At 57.3% G+C, this 20240-nt stretch overlaps 1 protein-coding gene across 3 annotated transcripts in view; it reads right to left on the reverse strand.

The window, feature by feature from the left end:
* Window positions 1–20240, reverse strand: part of NTRK3 (neurotrophic receptor tyrosine kinase 3) — a 212523-nt gene that overhangs the window by 30029 nt on the left and 162254 nt on the right. For all 3 annotated transcript variants that reach the window (XM_081114823.1, XM_081114822.1, XM_081114821.1), the window contains exons 14-16: window positions 9984–10114; window positions 4477–4649; window positions 3331–3574 (exon numbers count right to left, since the gene is read on the reverse strand). In XM_081114823.1, coding sequence (XP_080970949.1) covers window positions 3331–3574; window positions 4477–4649; window positions 9984–10114 — 548 coding nt within the window. The remainder of the gene's footprint in view (window positions 1–3330; window positions 3575–4476; window positions 4650–9983; window positions 10115–20240) is intronic.

The following is a 20240-nucleotide window of genomic DNA, read 5'->3' on the forward strand; positions in this document are numbered from 1 at the left end:
TTAAAAATGAAAAAGGAAGAACAGAAGGTGGAGTTTATCTCTACCTCCCCCCTGCCCTCCTAGACACAGTGTGGAATCTGCCCTGGGCAGATGAGTACAGATAACACAGACACACATGTGCGCGCACACACACACACACACACACACACGCCTGAATTCTCAGCATTTACCTGTATTAGTCACCAGAAACCAGCAAGCTCCTAGGCCCGACAGACTCCAGACCCTGCGGTAGCAGAGAGGAGCAGGCCGGTCCCGGGTCAGCTTGCAGAGAGCCCTCAGCACCTGGCCCTCTCATCTAACAAATCACTGCTCTCCCAGGGCATCGGCTGGGACATGGAGCAAACACATCTTTCCTAAATCGCCGGGCACGGGTGTAGCTCAGAGATCCATGACAGGGCCCTGTAAACACTGACCAGCACAGGCGAGCGCGACACCCCAGTGTTTCCGTCTAAGATGAAACCCTGGGAAGGAACTTTTCTGGAAGTGGTCACCTTCAAGGCCCTAGCCCTTTGGGGCAGCTGTGTGACCCGTTTATTTCCCAGCGTCCGGGGATTCCTCGCTCTGACTCAGGAGTGACCTCTGGAATGAGACTGTCCCTGGGGTTCCCCTGTCTGGGTATGCAGGGGACTAAGGAATATAGTGTACATAACAATTTATCCAGGAAGGAGTGTGTTCCAGGCTCCTAGCGCTAATGAACTTGCTTAACATCAAAACAACTCTGTTAAGAGGCTGTGTTTGTCCTTGTTTGTAAAACGGGAAAATGAAACAGGTGAGGAAAGGGCACGAGGTCCCATGGCTGCTGACGGTGGGGTTGGGATGGAAGCACAGGTCAAATCAGGCTCAGATGCAGAATGCCCGTCTCCCTGATGCCTTCCAATAGGATAAGAGGACTTCCGGGTGCATTACTGATGTGACTGCTGGCCAATCGCTTCCTTACTTTTTTCCCTGAGGGGGAGGGGCTATGCATACATTAGCCCCTCGCGAGCACCTGAGCATGAAGTTGGGATACAAGCTGCTCTTTGAATGTGGATAGTCTAGTGCCCGCCCTCCATCAGTGGACTGTGCAGCTTTCCAGGGGCGCCCCGAGTTCTTACTGCGACACTACCCGTTCCGACTTCATACTTCCCGGGGAACAAAGACGCATTTTCGAGCCAGCTGGCCTCAGCTGACACCTGGCTTGGCCTGCATGACAAAGGCACTGTGGATGCCTGGCATGTGGACAGTCCCCCTGCACCCCCCCCCCCCGCCCGCCGCCCCCCGGCTCCCCGTTTCTTAATTCCAGTCTGCCCTGGTGCCCACGGAAATGAGACAGATTTACTCCTTGGCGCTCTCCCAGGAGGAGAGAGCAGCAGTGCGCAGTTGTTAAAGCAAGGGCGCAGCGGTATCACTTGAAGATGTGATTTTTTTCCCCTCTTTGAAATCAGAATCGAGAAATACCAAGTGCACTCCTGGAGGCAAGTCTGCAAGCCGAGTCTGCACACGTCCTGGTCAGATGCTGTTCCCAAGACCCCGGTGAAGCCGGCAGAGACCAGACCGGCATAATCAAACCTCTTCCTCGCACAGAACAACAACGAGCCGCCCTTGCTTTTATCAACACCAACACAGCCGAGCGCAGCCAGACAGGCCAGCAAACCCCATTACGCGGAGTGCAAAGGCAATTAAACGGTGCCAGCTCCAGCGAGACCCGAGAAATCTGTGACCCACGGGCCCCGAGGAACCACGCCGATGCCTCTCTTCAAAATGACTGGAAAGCACGGGCCTAGAAGCTAAAGAAAGGCTCTGCTGGGTTATTTCCCGGCAGGCCCGCCCTGGCATCCGTCTGTGGCGACTGCTGCTCCCTGCTCCTTTTTCTGTGTCTGGGGGTGGTGGACAGGGCAGGTGGCTCGAGAAACCGACCAGTTTGCTGCCGACACACACCCTCCCCCCACTGTCTGTCTACTTCTGCTTCACATCCTCTCCTGATGCTCTGTCATCTGCCAGCCTCTGTCTGTACCATGAACAAATTACTTTCTAACCACAAAGAGCGTTTCTCAACCATCCTGTTTTTCTCTAAGCCCGGGCTAACATGACACGTCTTGAGTGACTGGTTTTATCGTCCTGCTTAGACAAAGCCATCAGGAGGAACATTCGGACAGAGCTGCTCTGCAGAAGCCAAACCCCCAGCCTCTTGCAACACGCTCGAGCCGACGGGACAACCGTGGGCTCTTTACTCTCAATGTGGTCATTCACTCCTGACAAAGATGAGACAAATGGCGACCATGCCTCGGAGACACTGCCCCACCCTCTCCCTGCACCACACATCCCCAGTCCTCGCCCCTTCAACGTCCCGCAAAGTCAATTTTCCATATTTTCGAGGCAACCGACTTGCAATCAGTTTGCAGAAGTGATTCCATCTCTGTATCTCAGGTTGCATCTATACTCCCTCCCCTCCTCCCCCCTCCCGCCATCATTTTTTGAGTTAAATGACACTGGTGCCCACTTTCCCTGGCAATAATAACACTGTCAGAACCACTCAATGATCCATGGGGAGATAATTCACGAAGACTAAGGGGAAAAAGTCTGGGAGCAAAATAAGACACCTGATCATGTCGACAACCGCAGGATGTGAAATCGAACGTGATGTCCCCTCCCCCAATCGGGGAGCTTTTCCTAACCGGCACCCCCTCCAGCGCTGGCAGTGATAACCTGCCTCCTCCCCTCATCTTTCCTACGCTGCGTGGAGAACTACGCTCAGCACGACAGTAACCATTTTGCTCCTTTACGGTGGGCTCTGGCTTCTCGTCAAGAACTGCCTTTGAAAACGAGCTGCCCAGTCAGCAGATAATGTCAGAGAGGCCAATGCGCTGTGGGCGGGGCTGGATCGGGGCCTGGCTTGGAGGTGCCGAAAGGTAGCACCCAGTTGGGTTTGTCTGTGTGTGCACTTGCGGATATACATGCAAATCTATACACACACACACACGTGTATATATATGTGTATGTGTGTGTGTGTGTGTGTATATATGCGTGTGTGTGTGTGTATATATATATATATATATATACACACATATATATATACATATATATAGTTGCACAAAGAGTTAGTGCTGTTAATGATACATGTGAGAACACAATGCATATGGCATTTCAGTGTCAGGGTGCGGTTGAGGTAAACATCCAAGAGGGAAGGAGGAGATGCCAGGATGTAGGCGTGGCCAGAGGACAATCACTAGTGCAGGTGTGGGCGTGGTGTGTCTGCGTGTGCTCCGAGTGACGGGGTTAATGGACAATGACGAAGACACGTAAGCGAGGCGCGAGCTCGGCCCTGGCGTCCTGCCGTGGAAAGGCCCTTACCCTGTAGTAGTCGGTGCTGTAGACGTCCCGGGACATGCCGAAGTCTCCGATCTTCACCAGCAGGTTGGCCCCCACCAGGCAGTTGCGGGTGGCCAGGTCCCGGTGCACGAAGTGCTGGGAGGCCAGGTAGACCATGCCCGAGGCGATCTGGCTGGCGATGTGCAGCATCTGTGAGAGCCCCAGCTCGCCTTTAGCCTGGCGCGGCTGCCCGTCCACAAGGATCATGGCGTCTGGCCCGTGGGCCCTGCGGGGGTCGGGGAGAAGCGAGGGGCAGAGAGAATTCAGGAGGTTTCTGGAATGCTCCACGGCAGTGCATGCCATCTCCCTTCTCAGCCGACTATGGCCTATTTCTGTCTACAGCAAAATGTGTTGTGTGAGTGTAGACGTGGGCGAAACACTGATCCAGATTCCACACGAAGACGACAGCAGATGGGCTCCAGGGGCCAGGGAATGACCCTTCTCTTCTAGACTCCTTCATTTATATCTAGGGTTGCCCAGGCTCTAGAGGTCTAATATAGAATATTAATAAAACCCAGACTAACACTTACATGGCCCTTACTCTGTTCCATGCACTGCTCCAAGTATCTTAAATATATTCATTCACTAATCCTCCCACCTCAATTCTGAGATAAGAAATCTGAGGCACAAAGTGGTCACATCACCTGGCCAACGTCACAGATCTCAGAGGGAACACAGGGTGAGCAGGAGCAGAGGAAGCCAGACATGTGGCTCAGGAGCATCAAGAGGGCTTGTTAATCAGCTCCCTGGGCCCACCCCCAGGATTCTGATTGGCTAGGTGGAGCTAGTTCATTTGCATTTCCTACAAGCTCCCAGCAGTGATGCTCTGGGTAGGAAGGCTCCTGAGTCCACTCTCTGGACCACATACAGGGCCTAGGACTGGGGGACTCTGTCGGTGGCTGGTCCCAGTGACAGAGCCCCCAGGCCTGGGGCTCCCGAGGCCTATGGCCCCAAAGCAGGGACGAAGGCCTGAATCCAGCAGCTCAGGAGCTGATGCAGAAGAAAGGAAGGCTGCTTCTCACGTCTAACCCCTGGACCTATGTGCTCACAGGCACAAACGTAACTGCTGGTTCCAGAGAGGATGCCCGGGGCGGGGGGTGGGGGGTGGGGGGAGGGGTCAGGGCTCACCGCAGGAACTTGTTCAGGTCTCCGTGCTTCATGTACTCAAACACCATGATGAGCGGGTCCCCGTCGCCGCACACGCCATAGAACTTGACGATGTGCTCGTGCTGCAAGTTGGTGAGCAGCTCCGCCTCCCTCTGGAAGTCTTTCCGGGCGGCCAGGGTGGGGTCCTTCAGGGCCTGGGAACGAGGCAGGACAAAGGTGTTCAGCAACCAGTGGACAGGGATCTGCCCGACCCCCTCCTGAGAGGGAGCCTGGTGCTCAGAAGAAAGGCCTGCTTGTGCCCAACGAAGAAGATTGTTTTGTTGTTGTTAATCCACCCGAGGAAATTTTTCCATTGATTTTTAGGGAGCGTGAAAGGGAGGGAGAGAGACAGACAGAAACATCGATGTGAGAGAGACCCATCGAATGGTTGCCTTCCGCATGTGCCCCGACCAGGGCCGGGGACTGGGCCTGCAACTGAGGTACGTGCCTCTGATCAGAATCGAACTTGAGACCCTTTAGTCCACGGGCCGATACTCTACTCGCGGAGCCAAGCCGGCTAGGGCCCGACGAATGAGATTTTAATCGGGGTTTAAAGGCCACAAGGCCAGGCCTGACCCTTCCACCTTCAGCACTGTCATCCCTGAGGAACCAGAAACCAGTTTCCTGACACCACCCCAGACACCAGCCAAGGCGGAGGGCGGGGCTGCGAGGTGGGAGGCCTGACAAGCCCTGTCCCCTCAGGTTCCCTGGAAGAAATGGCCCCTCAGCTGAAATAAACAGGGGAAAACCTGCCCTAAGCACTTTAGCTTCGTAAGGTCGCCTGTGCCAAGTTTACCCCAAACCAGGCAACTTAGTCCCCTGCCCTTTCTTTTCCGTGACTCTAGATGGTGACAGAGCGTATATGTGCAGAGAAACATCAATGGCACTGTGTCCTCCTAGGAGGGGCCGAGGGAGCGTTTGGGGTGGAGGTCAGGGGGCTGCAGCCATGGGAACGGCAGTCAATGGGAAGAAGAAGCCTTAGGATCCGTAGGACCAGGTAAAGTACTGCAAAGTCCCAGGTAGGATGGCAAGGTGGGCACCAGTGGCCACCCAGATGCCACCGCTCACAGCCCCTGTGGGAATGGGAGACCCTGGGTGAGGGGTAGGCGCCAGACCAGGCCACTCGCCCCAGGTCCCAGAATGATAAAAGGAAGAGGGGTGGTCAGTTGTAAATGCGGGTTTTCGGCACCAGGAGGGGAGGGTAAGGCCAAAGCAGGGACCCTTCTAGGGCCCGGCCATGGGGATGCGGTGCTGGCAGCCGCTATGGAGTGAGCTGTGAAGGGGGGCGGGGGGGGGGCTGTGTTTCTGCAGGAGGAGCAGCTGGGCAGGTCGCTCACACCTTTCTCCGGCCTCCCACCCTCCCCACACCCGCCTGCTTCCGCTGACACAGAAGAGTAACCTCAACAGACACAACAGGAGGCAGGGAGGGGGGGAGTGTGACGTTCTTGCACCATTTTCAGGTCAGTGAGAAGCGAGACGGGGAGATTGGTCTGCAGAGTCCTCTCTGCCCTGACCTGTCCTTTTCTGGTCATGTGGGCAGACTGCCCTCCCCGTAGAATGGAGATCATGCTGTTACTAAAAGGCCTCCTGGCCAGATATCTCTCTCTCTCTCTCTCTCTCTCTCTCTCTCTCTCTCTCTCTCTCTCTCTCTCTCAGCAGCAAACCCCTTTATCTGAAATCCACACGGCTGCCTGGGCTTACAGCACTTCAGGGATGTGAACATGCAAACACTGTACCTAGGAGGCCCATCGACGCTGTCAGTCATTAGCATACATTAGAGGCCAGATGATGGACCCTCAGCATGAAAAAGGCCTGAGGTGTCGTCTGCTTTCACCTGCTCAAGCCTCAGGCTGGAGAAACTGACGCCCAGCCTTGTCCGGAGAGCAACTTCGATGGCACGTGTTCAACGCCAGCTGAGCTGAGCCTCAGCCCTCTCCTGGTCTCTGGTCTCCAGGTCAACGGTAAGGCCCTTCTCTTCCGAAGGACCGCGGTCTCCAGACCAGAGGCCAAGTCCCACTGCAAGTGCCACCAGCACCACCTTTCCTTCTTTTCAAAACAGCTTGATTACATGGCCCCGCGGCTGACCAAAATGCTGGGCGTCATCTCATGGGAACCTTCCCGCCTTACAGGTGGGAAAGTGGCGGTCCAGCAGGAGGCGGTGACTCGCCAAAGACCACGAAAGGAGGCCTGGCTGCTCCGGCCCCGCACGCCTGCCTGGACTCATGTATCAGGCGGAGGAGTCGCTGGGCAGGGCCCCAGCGGAACGGTGGGCAGAAGTTAGAAGATGGGGACGAGGAGAGGGCGGGGGAGGCTGAGGAGTGTGGGCTCCAGCAGAGGGGCTGGGTCCAGCGAGGATGCCAGGCTCGCAGGGCCGGCCGAGGCCCATTGCTCATTTCACCAGCGCCGAGGCCAACAGCCAGAACAAAGGCATCTGCAAGATGCTGTGGGTGGGAGACGGCCAAGGGCGCCTCTCTCGCTGACCCAGCCCCTGGCTGCGGCCCTGAACTCCATGTGCGGGGGCGTGGGGATAGGATGACTGCCAGTGATTTATTTATGTTCATGAAGAAGAGGGGGAAAGGAATCCCGCATGGGTGGGATGGGAGAATACAAAGATTTATGTGAGCCCTGGGTTTGTGAGAGGGAAAAGCAGATCACATCTGGGGCCAGCCCAGTGGCCTCTCTCCATCCCTGTAAATCATTCTCGCGCACAGTCCTGGAGGCCAAAGGCGGCCATTGGATATTTCCGCTCCCAGCACTCCAGCAGTGCCCGCCAGCGTGCCCGGGGCTGGCACCCTGCAAGGCACCAGGAGATGAGGCACAAGGCGACCGCGATCGCCCGTAGTCTGCCCACAACCCCTCACCACGGGATGTCCAGCTAGGACCTGGGTCACACCTGAGTGCTTATGTAATTGGCAAAGGGTCGTGCTCAGCGAACGGGGGGCCGGGATTGACACCACTGGGACAGGGATGACCTGAGGAGGAGAATTAGGAGGAAAACCACTGACACTCCCCAGCCCCTCTCCAGGGGGTCCTCTTCTGAGCAAAACTTCAAAACGGGTCACCGGGTAGTGGCACCAGGCTTCGGGGAGATGGGTCAGGCTGAGGGGTCTCTGAAGCCCTGCGAGCAGGATCCGCAGAACAAACAGCGGAGCCGGAATTCGGCCCCTTGTCTACCTCTCTTCCCCCAAAGTTTGAGGACTCTGCCCTTTCTGGGCTTCCCCTCTGGGCATCAGCTCCCTTTCACCCCAAGTCCTGCGTTCTGAGGGTCTGTGCAGTCAGATGGGAGGGAAGCTGTCTAAATGGTCAGAACACTAGCCCGGCCGGTGTGGCTCAGTGGTTGAGCGTCGACCTATGAACCAGGAGGTCACTGTTTGATTCCTGGTCGGGGCACGTGCCTGGGTTGTGGGCTCGATCCCCAGTAGGGGGCGTGCAGGAGGCTGCCCATCAGTGATTCTCTCTCATCATGGATGTTTCTCTCTCTCCCTCTCCCTTCCTCTCTGAGACCTACAAAAATAGATTAAGAAAATCAAGGAGATATTTAGCAAAAACAGGGAGAAATAAGATAACAATAAAATTAAGACCCAATTAGATATCTTGGAAATAAATTACACAGTCACTGAGGCTAAACCAGAAACTGCCACAGAAGAGACGCAGTCTACACTGGAGGAAACCGCAGGGAGAATCGGGGCTGAAGACGCTGAGGTGCCGGGGACCAGAGCCTGGAGAGGCAGAGGGGGCGGGAATGACAGTGGCCAGGGTCTCACTCCCTCGTGGGTGGAAGGGAGGAGTTGCCCGGCTGTGAGTTCGCTCCACCACCGACCCCCCTGTCCCTCGGTGCCTCCCTGTCCTCTGTACAATGGGACCGTGACCCGGCGGGCTCTGAGCTCGTTGTGAGGACAAAGCGTGAACCGGCACACGTCACCTACAGGAGGAACCCGCTGAGTCCTGTCTGTCAGATGCCGTTGTTATGGTCACCATCACCACCGCTGGGCCCACAGGGCACCCAAGGGTGTGGCATCCCAGAGCGCCCATCTCCTCCGGGTTCCCAGGCCCAAGGGGAGAAGGAAAGCCTTCCAAAGGGAGGAAAGCAGAAACGCATTTGCTGCATCACCCAACGCCGGGCCCTGCGCGGGAGTCAGTTCCCAGGGTTTCAGGCCATCACTTCATTTCCTGCTCAGAGCCCAGAAACGCTCCGTTCCTCTGCCAGTTCCCAGACGGCGCTGCAGCGCCCAGAGGATGAGTGTCACCCTATAAATCAGGATTCAGGGCAGCGCGGACTCTAAGTTTAGGGATAAAATGAGAAACGTTCCCACATCCCTGGTGCAAGCCACGCGAAGATCCCTGTCTCGTCTGACCGTCCCGTGTCTATGGAGACCCACAGCGCAGGTCCATTTCCAGGACGTCCAGCAGTAACCACCACTGACCTTCCATGGGGCAGCACTCTGCTTCCTTATTTAATTCTAGAGCAGAGCTTGGCAGACAAGGCCTCATTTTATTTAAAATGTTACTGGACAACAGCCATCACCACTGGTTTACTCAGCCTCGGTGAGGTTACTTGACTTTTTTTTTTATTTGGAAAATTTATTTTTATTGATTTCAGAGAGAAAGGGACAGGGAGAGAGAGAGATAGAAACATCAATGGTAAGAATTATGGATTGGCTGCCTCCTGTACAGCTCCTACTGGGGATGGAGCCTGAAACTCTGGCTTGCGCCCTGACCCAGAATCGAACCGTGACCTCCTGGCTCATAGGTCGATGCTCAACCACTGAGCCACACCAGCCAGGCTTGACTCTTGTTTGTGCCAATCATGTTCAGCGATTTGTCCAACACTGATTTATGCAGGAGGACGCGGGGGGTGGGCAAAGGCACTCGCTGCAGCTCCAGGCAATGCGGCTCTAGCTGCAGAGCTGCACAGCTGGCTCAGCACAGAGAAGCCCTGCGGTGAATGGACCCCTCCCGCAGCTGCCAGCAGGCAGTCACCCTCAGGCAAGCCGCCCTCTAGGCTCGGCACCTGGATCCCGTGGGGGCACTAAGAATCCTCTCCACCCTCACTCACTGCTCTCCCTGCTCAGTACCTGCCACCCTCCCCTCTCCTGTGCCCAGTGATGGCTGGTGCCCTTGAGCAGCGGCTCCAGGGCGTCTCGAGCCCACCCTCACCCAAGTCTCCTCAGAGAAATGGTCAGGTGACTTTCCAGGCCCCGCCAACACCGCCTGCGAGGTCACCAAGGAGGGAGGAGGGACACCCTCCTGGGAACGGGAGCGAGCCCCGGGCGTCCAGAATGAAACCAGGGCCTTTCCCAGGCAAAACCTGCTCCTTATGTGTGTGTGACAGCTCTGGACTTGGACGCCAAAGCAAGTGGGTGTGGGTCCCAAGGACAGTTCATTGACCTTGGAGCAAGGGCCCGATGGCATGTGGAGGAGGGAGCCTCTCCTTCCTGCTCCCCAGGCCCCCCCACCACCTTCCTGGCCCCACACGCTCCGGGGTTCACCTTCACGGCCACCAGCATCTTGTCCTTGGTCGGGCTGAGGTTGTAGCACTCGGCCAGGAAGACCTTCCCAAAGGCGCCCTCGCCCAGTTCCCGCTTCAGCACGATGTCGCGCCTCTTGATGTGCTGCACGTCTGTGGAGGGACAGAGAGGCGGCCGAGTCAGTGCTGTCCTCCTTAGAGGCCCGGGGGGGGGAAGGGGGGGGCTAGAGCAGGGAGCCCCGCTTGGGAGTCCGCGGCAGGCGAGGCAGACTCGGGCAGCACCCCGCCCTGGGCGGGGAGACGGCTTCTCACTGCGGAGTGGAAGTCGGACCCGGAATCACATCCCAGCTCTGCCTGACACCCCCTAGGTCTCTAGGCCGCAGCTGGGAAACAGCCCACGCCATGAGCGCACAGGATTCTGGGGGAGGAGCTGTGGTGACTGTGACGGGAATGCCCTGGGCTTGGGGCGGGTCCCGGCGCAGGGGGCCTGAGCGTCTGCGTTTCGAACAGACTCCCCGGTGAGGTCCACGTGCCCTGGGTCCATAGGCTGCACTGCAGATTGTGAGCTCTCTGGGGTATTTAAGAGTCGGGTTTGAATTCTGGCTCCGCCGCTTTGCTCGTTTCTTGAGCTTGGCATCGTTATTTCCCCCCAGAGCCTCGATTTCCTCACCTGGGAAATGGGATCAACACCAACACCTTCCTTGCTGAGCTTTTGCGGCGATGAAGCGAGCTAATCCATAGGCAGAGCCTGGCCCAGTGCCGGGAGACACTAAAGGCAGCCACACCTGCACACACACCCGGGCACACGCTGGCTCTTGTTATAATGGCGGACACAACCCCGACACAAGGTCGGCACTGAGATAATGACTGTCACGTGGCAGCTTGTACTATTTGGGGGCAGCCTCTCCCTGACGTACCCTCCTCGGAGGGAAAGACCAATGAGATCATGAACGCCAAGTCCAGAAAGAGAACCCAGAACCAGGGTCTGTGCACAGAGCGGGCTTGCCAGGGCCCCGGCTCATTCAGCAGCCGGGTTAAAGTCTGCCTGCCCCGGGGAGCAGGAGGGGACCTCAGCCCCCCACCTCTGTGGAAAGGCGCTGGAACAGTGGTTCTCAACCTTCCGGCCCTTTAAATACAGTTCCTCATGTGGTGACCCAACCATAAAATTATTTTCGTGGCTACTTCATAACTGTGATGTTGCTACTGTGATGAATCGTCATGTAAATATCTGATATGCAGGATGGTCTTAGGCGACCCCTGTGAAAGGGTTGTTCCACCGCCAAAGGGGTCGCGACCCACAGGTTGAGAACCGCTGCGCTAGAAGAAGTGGCCGGTGAGGAAAGGCGTGAGCCAGGAATTGCTCACCGGCCTCTGGGTTACCTGTTCAACAGGCAGGCGCCCATTAAATGCCCGTATCAGCGCCAGGAAGAGCGTGGCCGAGCCAGGCAAGAGGACTGGCTCAAATGGGCTGGCCGAGAGAGGACCGTAGAAGATGGACGCCCACGGTACACTGTTCCCGAGAGTTTTAGGAGACACAGGACAGGGACAGGGGTGTGGCTGCGAGGCTTCGGTCACTGTTTTGGTTGGCTTTGGCGATTCCTTTCAGAATAGACTATAAATTCCTCATTCCCTACCAGAGTTCCTGGTGTCCCCACCAGGGCCGGGATGGCCCGCGGGTGAGGAGCTGTGGGGGCAAGTGGCTTGGCTACCCGGGCACGCGCTGATGCTCTGGAGTCTGGTCCCATCTCAGCCACCGGCTGGGGACTCCTGACTTGGCCCTTGCTTCCCCTTCTTGCCAAAGCATGTCAACAGCCATGAAAACACCAGAACGCACTGGTATCTCAGAGGACGTTAAGGGTTACAGGCCTTTACACACGCCAGCTGACTGTGGGCCGGGCAGCCCGAACGGAACAGGGGGCAGGTGACCACGTGACGAGAAAGTTGTCTGCTCTCGGCAAGCATGAAGCAGACACCCCCCACCCTCACGGACCCCAGTGCCGGCCCCACACCTGCAGGTGGATCGTTCCACAGGGAGGAGCCCGTTCAGAGACGTGCAAACACCCAGCAGCTCAGAATAAAACGCCTGCAGAGGGAAGTGTCTGTAGAGCAACCCCTGAGCTTGGGCCACGCGGGGGTGGGGAGATGTGAGAGGGGGCAGCAGGAGGACTAGGACGTGAAAACCAACTCCATCCCATCGTAAGTCCCCCCAGGAGAGAACTTCCGCCCAGCCCTGGGGGGGAGAGGCTCCAATAGGACTCTTTACGGCAGGCCACCATTGCGGCAGCTGCTTTCCCTGAACATAGGTAGGAAGAAGGTGGGTAAAGGGAATTCATTTGCGTCCAATCCTACCATTGGCTCAACTTTCGATTCTCATGAGAGATGCGTGTGATTGCGCCCCTTTTACAGATGGAAAAATGGAGGCAGGGGTAACGTTCCAAAGTCCCAGAGCTAAAACACGGCTAAGGAAGGGCTCTTTCTTCTCGTGGCTCCGAGCCTGCGTTCTTTCCATTACCCGAGGCTGCACGTCTTGTGAATTCCTTCTTTGTGGCCACCAAGAGGACGCGGTCCACAGCAGCTCAACCCTCCATCTCCCCTGCTTCTCCTGCCCAGCTGCTCACCTGCGCATCCTGGGACTCTGGTGCAGCATCTGCCCGAGGGGAGGGGTGGCACCCTTCCTGGAGGCCCAGGAAGGAGGGGGTGGGAGGAAAGAGCGTGGGAGGAGAGGCTGGGGTGGGCCGTTTCCATTTCTGACGTCCAAGCGTCTATTCGGGCCTCTTTCTGCGCTTATTTTTAGCTCACGCAGTACTGCTCCGAGCTGCCCCACATGCTAGAAGTGATGGATTTTCCTGGGAGAGGGCATCAATCTCCTTTTACTGCCCGGCTGGCTGGCCCAGCAGAGTCTGGGTCACAGAGCTCAGACGCCGGGACACTGGTAGGGGAGGAGGAGAGGGGGCCGCACAGCCCAGGCGTGGGAAGGCCTCCCAGTCTCCAGCAAGGCGGGGTGGCTGGAGCGAGAACAGGCTGGCAGACAGGGAGGAGGTGTCTCGGGGAGATGAAAGGGTCTCTGGCACTTTGGGGCCCGGCTTGTCCCAGACTCCTTTTTGCAAGAGAGCCACGGACTGCGTCCCACCGGAGGAAGCCACGGGAGCGCTTCTCGTCACCATTGGACAGCAGGTTCGTCGGACAAATACGGAACGAGAATTTCTGCGTCTCAGTCACTGCTCCGTCCAAGGGCCAAGATGACGATTCTGTGTGTGGGGGAGTCACTCCTGGGAGGTCGCCCAGGCCGGGAGCAAGCCTGGCCGAGGGCAGGGTCGCTAACCCGAGATGCCACCAGCCACCTCGGTACGGCAGACCTCGGAGCCCTGAGAGGTCAGAGGGCAAGCTAGGGTCACCCCCTCTCCCGCCTCTGTTCACCTGCAGCACCTCTGTGACCTGCACAGGTCAACCCACTGGACAGACAGACGTGGCCAGAGACACAGGTGACAGCTGTCAGCCTCACTTCTATGTTCTTAGAAGATGGAAGTGTGACAGGCAGAAATCACTCAGTCCTGCTGGCCAGGGATGAAGAGGCGTAACGTCCCCACAAAAGAGTATTCCTGAACGAGTGAGGACTGGGAAAGAGACAGGTCTGTGTTCAAATCCTGACCCTGCACCGTATCCTCCCTCCAACTCTGGTTCCTGGGAACATGAGTATCTGTTGGCAGAGCTGTTCAGAGGATGGACTTATGACTTTTAGGTAACAGAAAACAGGAAGTATCTGAAACATAATGAGCATTTAACACAAGTAGGTTTCCTTCCTTTCTGCGGTATTTTTGTCTAAACTAGGAGATTAATGTACCTCCGAACAAAATGGTGGCTTGGAAAGAACCTTAGACAAGGATGGTGATATTCCCTGGAAATAAAGTGTCCTGAGGTTGCTTAGAGGGGAGCCAGCACCCAGCCGGTGTGGCTCAGTGGTTGAGTGTCGACCTATGAACCAAGAGGTCACTGTTCAATTCCCAGTCAGGGAACATGTCTGGGTTGTGTGCTTGATCCCCGGTGTGGGGCCTGCAGGAGGCAGCCGATCCATGATTCTCTTTCATCACTGATGTCTCTCTCTCTCTCTCCCTCTCCTTCTCCCTTCCTCTCTGAAATCCTAAAAATAAAAGTAAAAAAACAAGAGGGGAACCACCTCCGACTCAAGGGGTCCTACACAGCCTGTCCAAGCCTGTCACCGCCATGTCCCACCTCCTCCCCCTTCAGAGGTAAAAGCAGGCGCGGGAGGACGTTGGTCAGACAATGGGATGAAGCCATCAAGGCAGAGACAGCCGCCTGCCAGAGACGGCTACTGACCAGCAGAGAAACCAGCTTTCCCAGTGTCGGCGACTATAAATAATGGCGGGTCGGACGCGGCCGTACGTCAGGCAGCAGCGTCAGTCCCCACAGCCGCCTGCTCCCGCAGGCAGGCCCAGGATGCCGTAGCAGCAGGTCCCTGGCGGTCCTGCAGCTCTGACGGGTGCCTGTCCCACGGGGCCATGCGTGCGGCAGCCCTGAGCTGGTCGTCCCCTGAAGGCTGTCCCCTCTGGGACCAGATGCGGGCCCTCCCGGCATCCCTACGGCTGGCCAGGTGCTCTCTCTCCTCATCCCAACAGGCTCTCCTAAGCTCTCGCCTTCCCCTTGTCCCTGGACCACTGTAACTCCCGGGCTTGAGGTGGGTCCCCGCCTCCTTGCTGAGACCGCTCAGATATTTCCCCATCGACTCTACCTTCCTCTGGGCTTGCCTGTTTCACCTTGTCATTGTCCCCTGCTGCCCTTTTTATAAAAAATATTGATTTCAGAGAGAAAGGGAGAGGGAGGGACAGAAACATCAGTGATGAGAGAGAACTATCAATCCGCTGCCTCCTGCTCGCCCCCTACTGGGGATCAAGTCCACAACTCGGGCATGTGCCCTGACCGGGAATCAAACCGTCACCTCCTGGCTCATAGGTCGATGCTCAACTCCTGAGCCACACCTTCCAGGCCATAGTGTCCTTATTAATAACAAAATAACTGCCACTGAGCGAGCACGTTCCCCGAGCCAGGCACCAGGCTCAGCTCTCAACGTGAACGGCTTCATTCATCTTCGCGACTCTCTTAAACACAGCGTGTTGCTACCCCAAGCGCCACAGCTGTGAAGGCTGAAGTTGAAGGGGATGGAGTACCTTGCCCAAGGCCCCCAGATGTTAGCAGTGGCCCACGGGACTCTGAAGTCCCGCCTGGGCAGGCCGTGCCACCCTGCCCTCCTCCACGCCAGCCTCCCTGGCCAGGGCACCTCCTCCCGGGAGAGAGGCGCTGCTTTTGAACTGGCAGCAGTCCTTGGCGGGAACCAAACTCATCTACAAGGACAGAGAGAAAGTCATTTCCCATGGAATTTCCTTCCGCCCTTGGTCATCGCCACTGGAGCTCACCACGAGCAGAGAGGATGCCTTCTGGCGAGGAGGACGGTACCCAAAAAGAGACCAACGAAGACCCCAGCACCCACGGAAGAACGGAGGGTCTGCACAGCCTCAGGGGCCCTCCCATCACAAGGCGAGGCCTGGGGACGACTGGGCGAACGGAGGAGGGGGGAGATTCTTGGCAGAAGAGAGGGAACAGGGAGAGGAAGGGAGGGTCTGGGAGAAGTGTGTGTTTGCTTTACACTAGCCAGACCCTCGGGTCTCGGGCTGCCAAACTTGCTCAGGAGAAAACATTAATTCAATCCCACACATTTAATTACACATGAAGTGGAATGTCTTTCAACGGGAAAGAACAACATTCCCAGAGCTCCGGCTGAGGGTTTGAAGTGGCAGGGGGGAGACGAGGGCGGGCTCCGGGTCTGTGAGGGGGCAGGAGGCCGCTGAGAGGGCCGGCCCCGCCCCGGCTGGGGGTAGGAATTCCTCCTGCCCTTGCGCCTTCTCACGGCCCCGCTGGCTATGTCTCGCCTCATGCCCCTGTGGCACTTGGAACTGGTTCCCCCCTGGGTATTGCGTCAGAGCGTGACCAGGTGAGGGCGCCCCTGGACGGCACAGACCCTGTGGAGTGGCCTGCGGCCAACCCAGCCGCTCCCCCTGCCCCTGGACGGAGCAGAGCCTGGCTCACTGTCCCAGGAGCGGTGCTTGCTAAGCCGCCCCTGGGGGACTTACAGGTTACGGAAACAAGGGGTCGCCCTGAGCTCACGTCCAGGGTTTTCTAGGAGAAGACATTTCAAAGGGTAGAACTCTACAGAGCTAGGAGGTCAAGAATTTAAAATGGGTCCCCAGGCCCTGGCTGGTAGCCCAGTTGGTTAGAGGATCATCCAGGTTTCGGGTTCGATCTCCAGTCAGGGCACATACAAGAAGCAACCAATGAATGCATCAATAGGTGAAACAACAAATCAATGTTTCTCTCTCTCTCTCTCTCTCTCAAAAAAAAAATAATCAATACAAATGTGTCCCAGTTACTAACTAAATGGGGGTAACAACGACGTGGGGAAAAAATCTAGGTTGAATGAACACCAGTGCGGTCGGCCACTGTCCCTGTCCCGGGTGAGGGGACTCAGGATGGCCCAAGCAACCAATGTTCCTGCTGGCCAGGCCGGGTCCCACCCCAAGGCCCTCCTGCTGGACTGGGGCTGCCCCCATTATTTCCAGAATTTGATGGCTTTGCGAAGGGGCTCTAGAGGGTGCTGGCAGCTGCTCAAGCCAAAGGCCAGCGCCACGTGGTACTGAGCTTGTACACTGGGCCTAGCACAGAGCCCAGTACGCAGCAGGCCCTCACTAAACACTGGATGGGTGGGTGGATGGGTCAGAGAGCCCTCTAAGCACCGCTCCAGACTGGAGCATGAAGAGCACTCCAGAGGGGGAGGGGAGGCGGGAAAGAGGAGTGAGAATGGGAAAGGGTCCAGGAAGCTCCGAAGAGCAGCCTTATTTATGTCTCGGCTCTAAGACTGGCCCCCAAATCGGGATCACACGGAACCATGCAGCTGAGACCCGCATCTGACCCTCAGTCTCTGCCACTTAGACCCCTACGCAGAGTGCCTCTGTGGTCTGCGTCTGACATGGCTCGGCCAACGCCAGGCCTCCACTCCAGGGCACGCGGGCACCCTTAGGGTCACGCCCAGGATGGAGGTCGCGATCAAGGGTGGAGACACGTGTTCCCACGCGCTGAATAAGCAAACAGGAGACCCCGCTGTTGCTGGGAGCGGCGGAGAAAGAGGATCAGCAGAGGACGGCCTGTTCTGGGGTGACTTCCAGCTCACGTTTCCTGACACGAGTTCAGAGGAAGAGGCTACGAAGCTCCCCGACGTGTCCCTGCCCCAGGTGCTGCCTCTGGGAGCTCCATCCTGAGCTCAGACGTTTGCTGACACAGAGCCCCTGACATCACACGCCCGCTTCCTTTGTCTCCGCGTCGCATGAGCCCTTGCGTGGCGAGGGGACCCCTCTGGCTCTCATCAAGCGCTGACTGTCTGAGCCAGAGCGCAGAGCAAGCCTCCCGGGGAGCATCTGGAAGTGAGACGCTAGGTGCTGAGCGATAAAGCTCAGGCTCCGGCTGGGAACCTGTCCCTCCAACAACCTGCCGGCTCCCCAGCCCCGCCTCTCCCGGCCTGCATGCTTCCTTTCCAACTTGACGGGGACACACTCTCACTACAAACGCCCATGCAAGGGGCTCCCTCTGCACCCCAGGCTCCCCGGAGGCCCTTCCCCTGCGTCTGTCTCTGTCCCCCAAGGCTGGCTGGTGGCATCATGGTTCTTCACTAGCAAACCCAGAGCTTACTATGTTCACGGCCGTTCTTTCCAGCTGTGGAGCTCGGGGCTTCACCCAGGAGGTCAGAGAGCAGGAGTGCCTATGAGAGCCACAGGGTGGACCAGAGGGCTGACCCAGACCAGAATCACCCATTGGCCTTGGCCACCACCAGCTACCGTGGCTCCACCAGGAAACGGAGCCCCTCAGAGACCTGTGCAGTCAGAGGCAGCAACACATCAAAATGTAGAAAAACAAACACACAAAGAAAAAAGGACAAGAAAGAGTTCTCAGTCATTCATCCATCCACGTGCCTTGTAAGTCCACGCCAGGCCCACAGCGAGGGCAGTAAGGAAGGGCGCGGCTGTGGGTGGAACCTCACACGGGACACACCTGAGGAGCAGCATTGGACAGTTCACCGCACCAGACTCAAGCCCAGATGTTGTCAGGAGTGAAGTTAGAAAAATGACCATCTCACTGAACTGTCCTGAGGGTTCGATGACGTCACGTGTGTCCAGGAAGCATACGAAGCACCCGAGTGACCGAATGACCATGAAGGTTCACAGAGGAACGCGCCAGCTCCTCCTGCCACCAACCCGCTACTCCAGCCTTCGGCCATCCACCCCGATGGCTTCATCTCTCTGTGCCTCAGCTTCCTCACCTGTCAAATGGAGACTTAAAAAGGCACCCAGTGCACGGACCTGTGGTGCCCTTAAATGCGCTAAGAGGGATTAAATGCTGCCCGGCTGGCATGGCTCAGTGGATGAGCATCAACCTATGAACCAGGAGGTCACAGTTTGATTCCCGGTCAGGGCACGGGTTTCGGGCTTGATCCCCAGTAGGGGGTGTGCAGGAGGCAGCCGATCAGTGATCCTCTCTCATCATTTCTATCTCTATCTCCCTCTCCCTTCCTCTCTGAAATCAAAAATCTATTTTTTAAAAAGGTATTAAATGCTTAGAACAGCACAAGGGCACACAGTAGGTACCCCATACACATCAGCTACAGTGTCCATGCCTTTGGGGCCGTTGTTAGTCTTAGTTCTTAGTCTTCACTCTTTGCTCTGATATCTGAGAGCTCTGGCCCAAATCGGCAAGCTCCCTCCTCATAAATTCCTTACATAAATGCACAGAACAGGGACAGCGGATGGACAGGCTGGTCATTCACCGTCCGGGGTTCACCCCCATTCCTCCATCTGGAGTCCCTTCCCACTTTCACCAGGAGGCATCAACCCACACCCCAAGATCAGCTGTAACCCCACATTCTCCCGACCTTCTTTAAAAGATCTCGCTCTCTCCTCAGAACATCTACTCCTAATGCAAACACAGGCGCGGCAGGACCACCTCCGCTCACTCACTGTTCCCCAGCGTAACCTCGACCCGCCCCAGAGTGGCTCAGGGAAAACAGGCTCTACACAGCGGGCTGCCTCGGGGGAGCCAAGGGCATGGGCAAAGGCCAGCATTACGACTTTTATGTAACAGACACTGAGGCGGGGAGTGTGGCTGCTTTGTGGGGCCTCCGGCTCCCTCCCTCCTCCCAGCTCAGCACATACACATCCCTCTCAGCCCCATCGGCACAAACCGCTCTGCTGCCTGCTCACCGCGTGCCCGCCCATCACTCCCAGCCAGGCTCCCTCGCCCGGCCTCGGGGTCTCACCCTCCCAGGCTGCAGAGGAGCGGCGGGGAGTCCGCAGCTGGGCCTCTTCCAGGGAGGATGTTCCTGTTTCCAGCTCCCACTCCTGCAGCTCAGACACCTGCCAGGCCTCCCCCAAACCCCTCCCCGCCCCTGGCCGCCCCCTCTCAGCCTCTGCTCTGGTCCTCACTCTCTTCAGCTCTGTGTCTGATGGGGTCCAAGGTCAGAGGTCCGAGCCAGTGGGTCTGGGCCACGCAGGCCCTGGGCGTGGGCAGCCTGAACTTGGCACGGCCGACAGAGTCGTTCCGCACAGCCTCCCGGATCCCGGATCCCGCCTTCCCTCCCTCTGCCAGGTGTTTTCCCACCACATCCTCGGAGCGGACTTCCCAGAGTCCCCCCACACCAGATGTTCCACGCACGGGCCCATGTTTCCTGGCCCGTCTCCCGAACCTCCCCCTACTCTATTATTCTTTAAAAAAAAAAAAAGTCAAAACCGGTGGGATTCTGGGTGCCCCCCCCCGCCCCCCGCCGGCCCTGGAACCCCCCGCAGGCCTGGCAGCTCAGAGGAGGCCTATCCGGGTTCACCAGGTTCCAAGTTTGCTGCCTCGTGGGCACCCACTACAAACCCTTCCATGGGGCCTCAGATCAGAAGAGCATTCTTTCTAGCTCTCCTGGTGCCAAGAGAAACAGAGCCACAGGGAAGTCTGGGCTTTGACTACCATCAACATTTTTTTCTCTCCAGAAGGAAGATGCCAGAAGTTGGGGTCAAGGGGTCAAGGGCCTATCGGGACTTAGTGGAGAATCGGGACAGGAGAGAAGGCCTCACTGGACATCACTAGACTTGTGTTGGTGACAAGTAGCCACCTCTCCTTGTAAGGGCTGGACACCCTCGGGTGGCTTCCGGGACATCAAGATGGGGCCTCGGGGGCA

This window comes from Myotis nattereri (assembly GCF_964212035.1).
Source record: "Myotis nattereri genome assembly, chromosome: 21".
In the NCBI taxonomy this organism is placed as follows: Eukaryota; Metazoa; Chordata; class Mammalia; order Chiroptera; family Vespertilionidae; genus Myotis; species Myotis nattereri.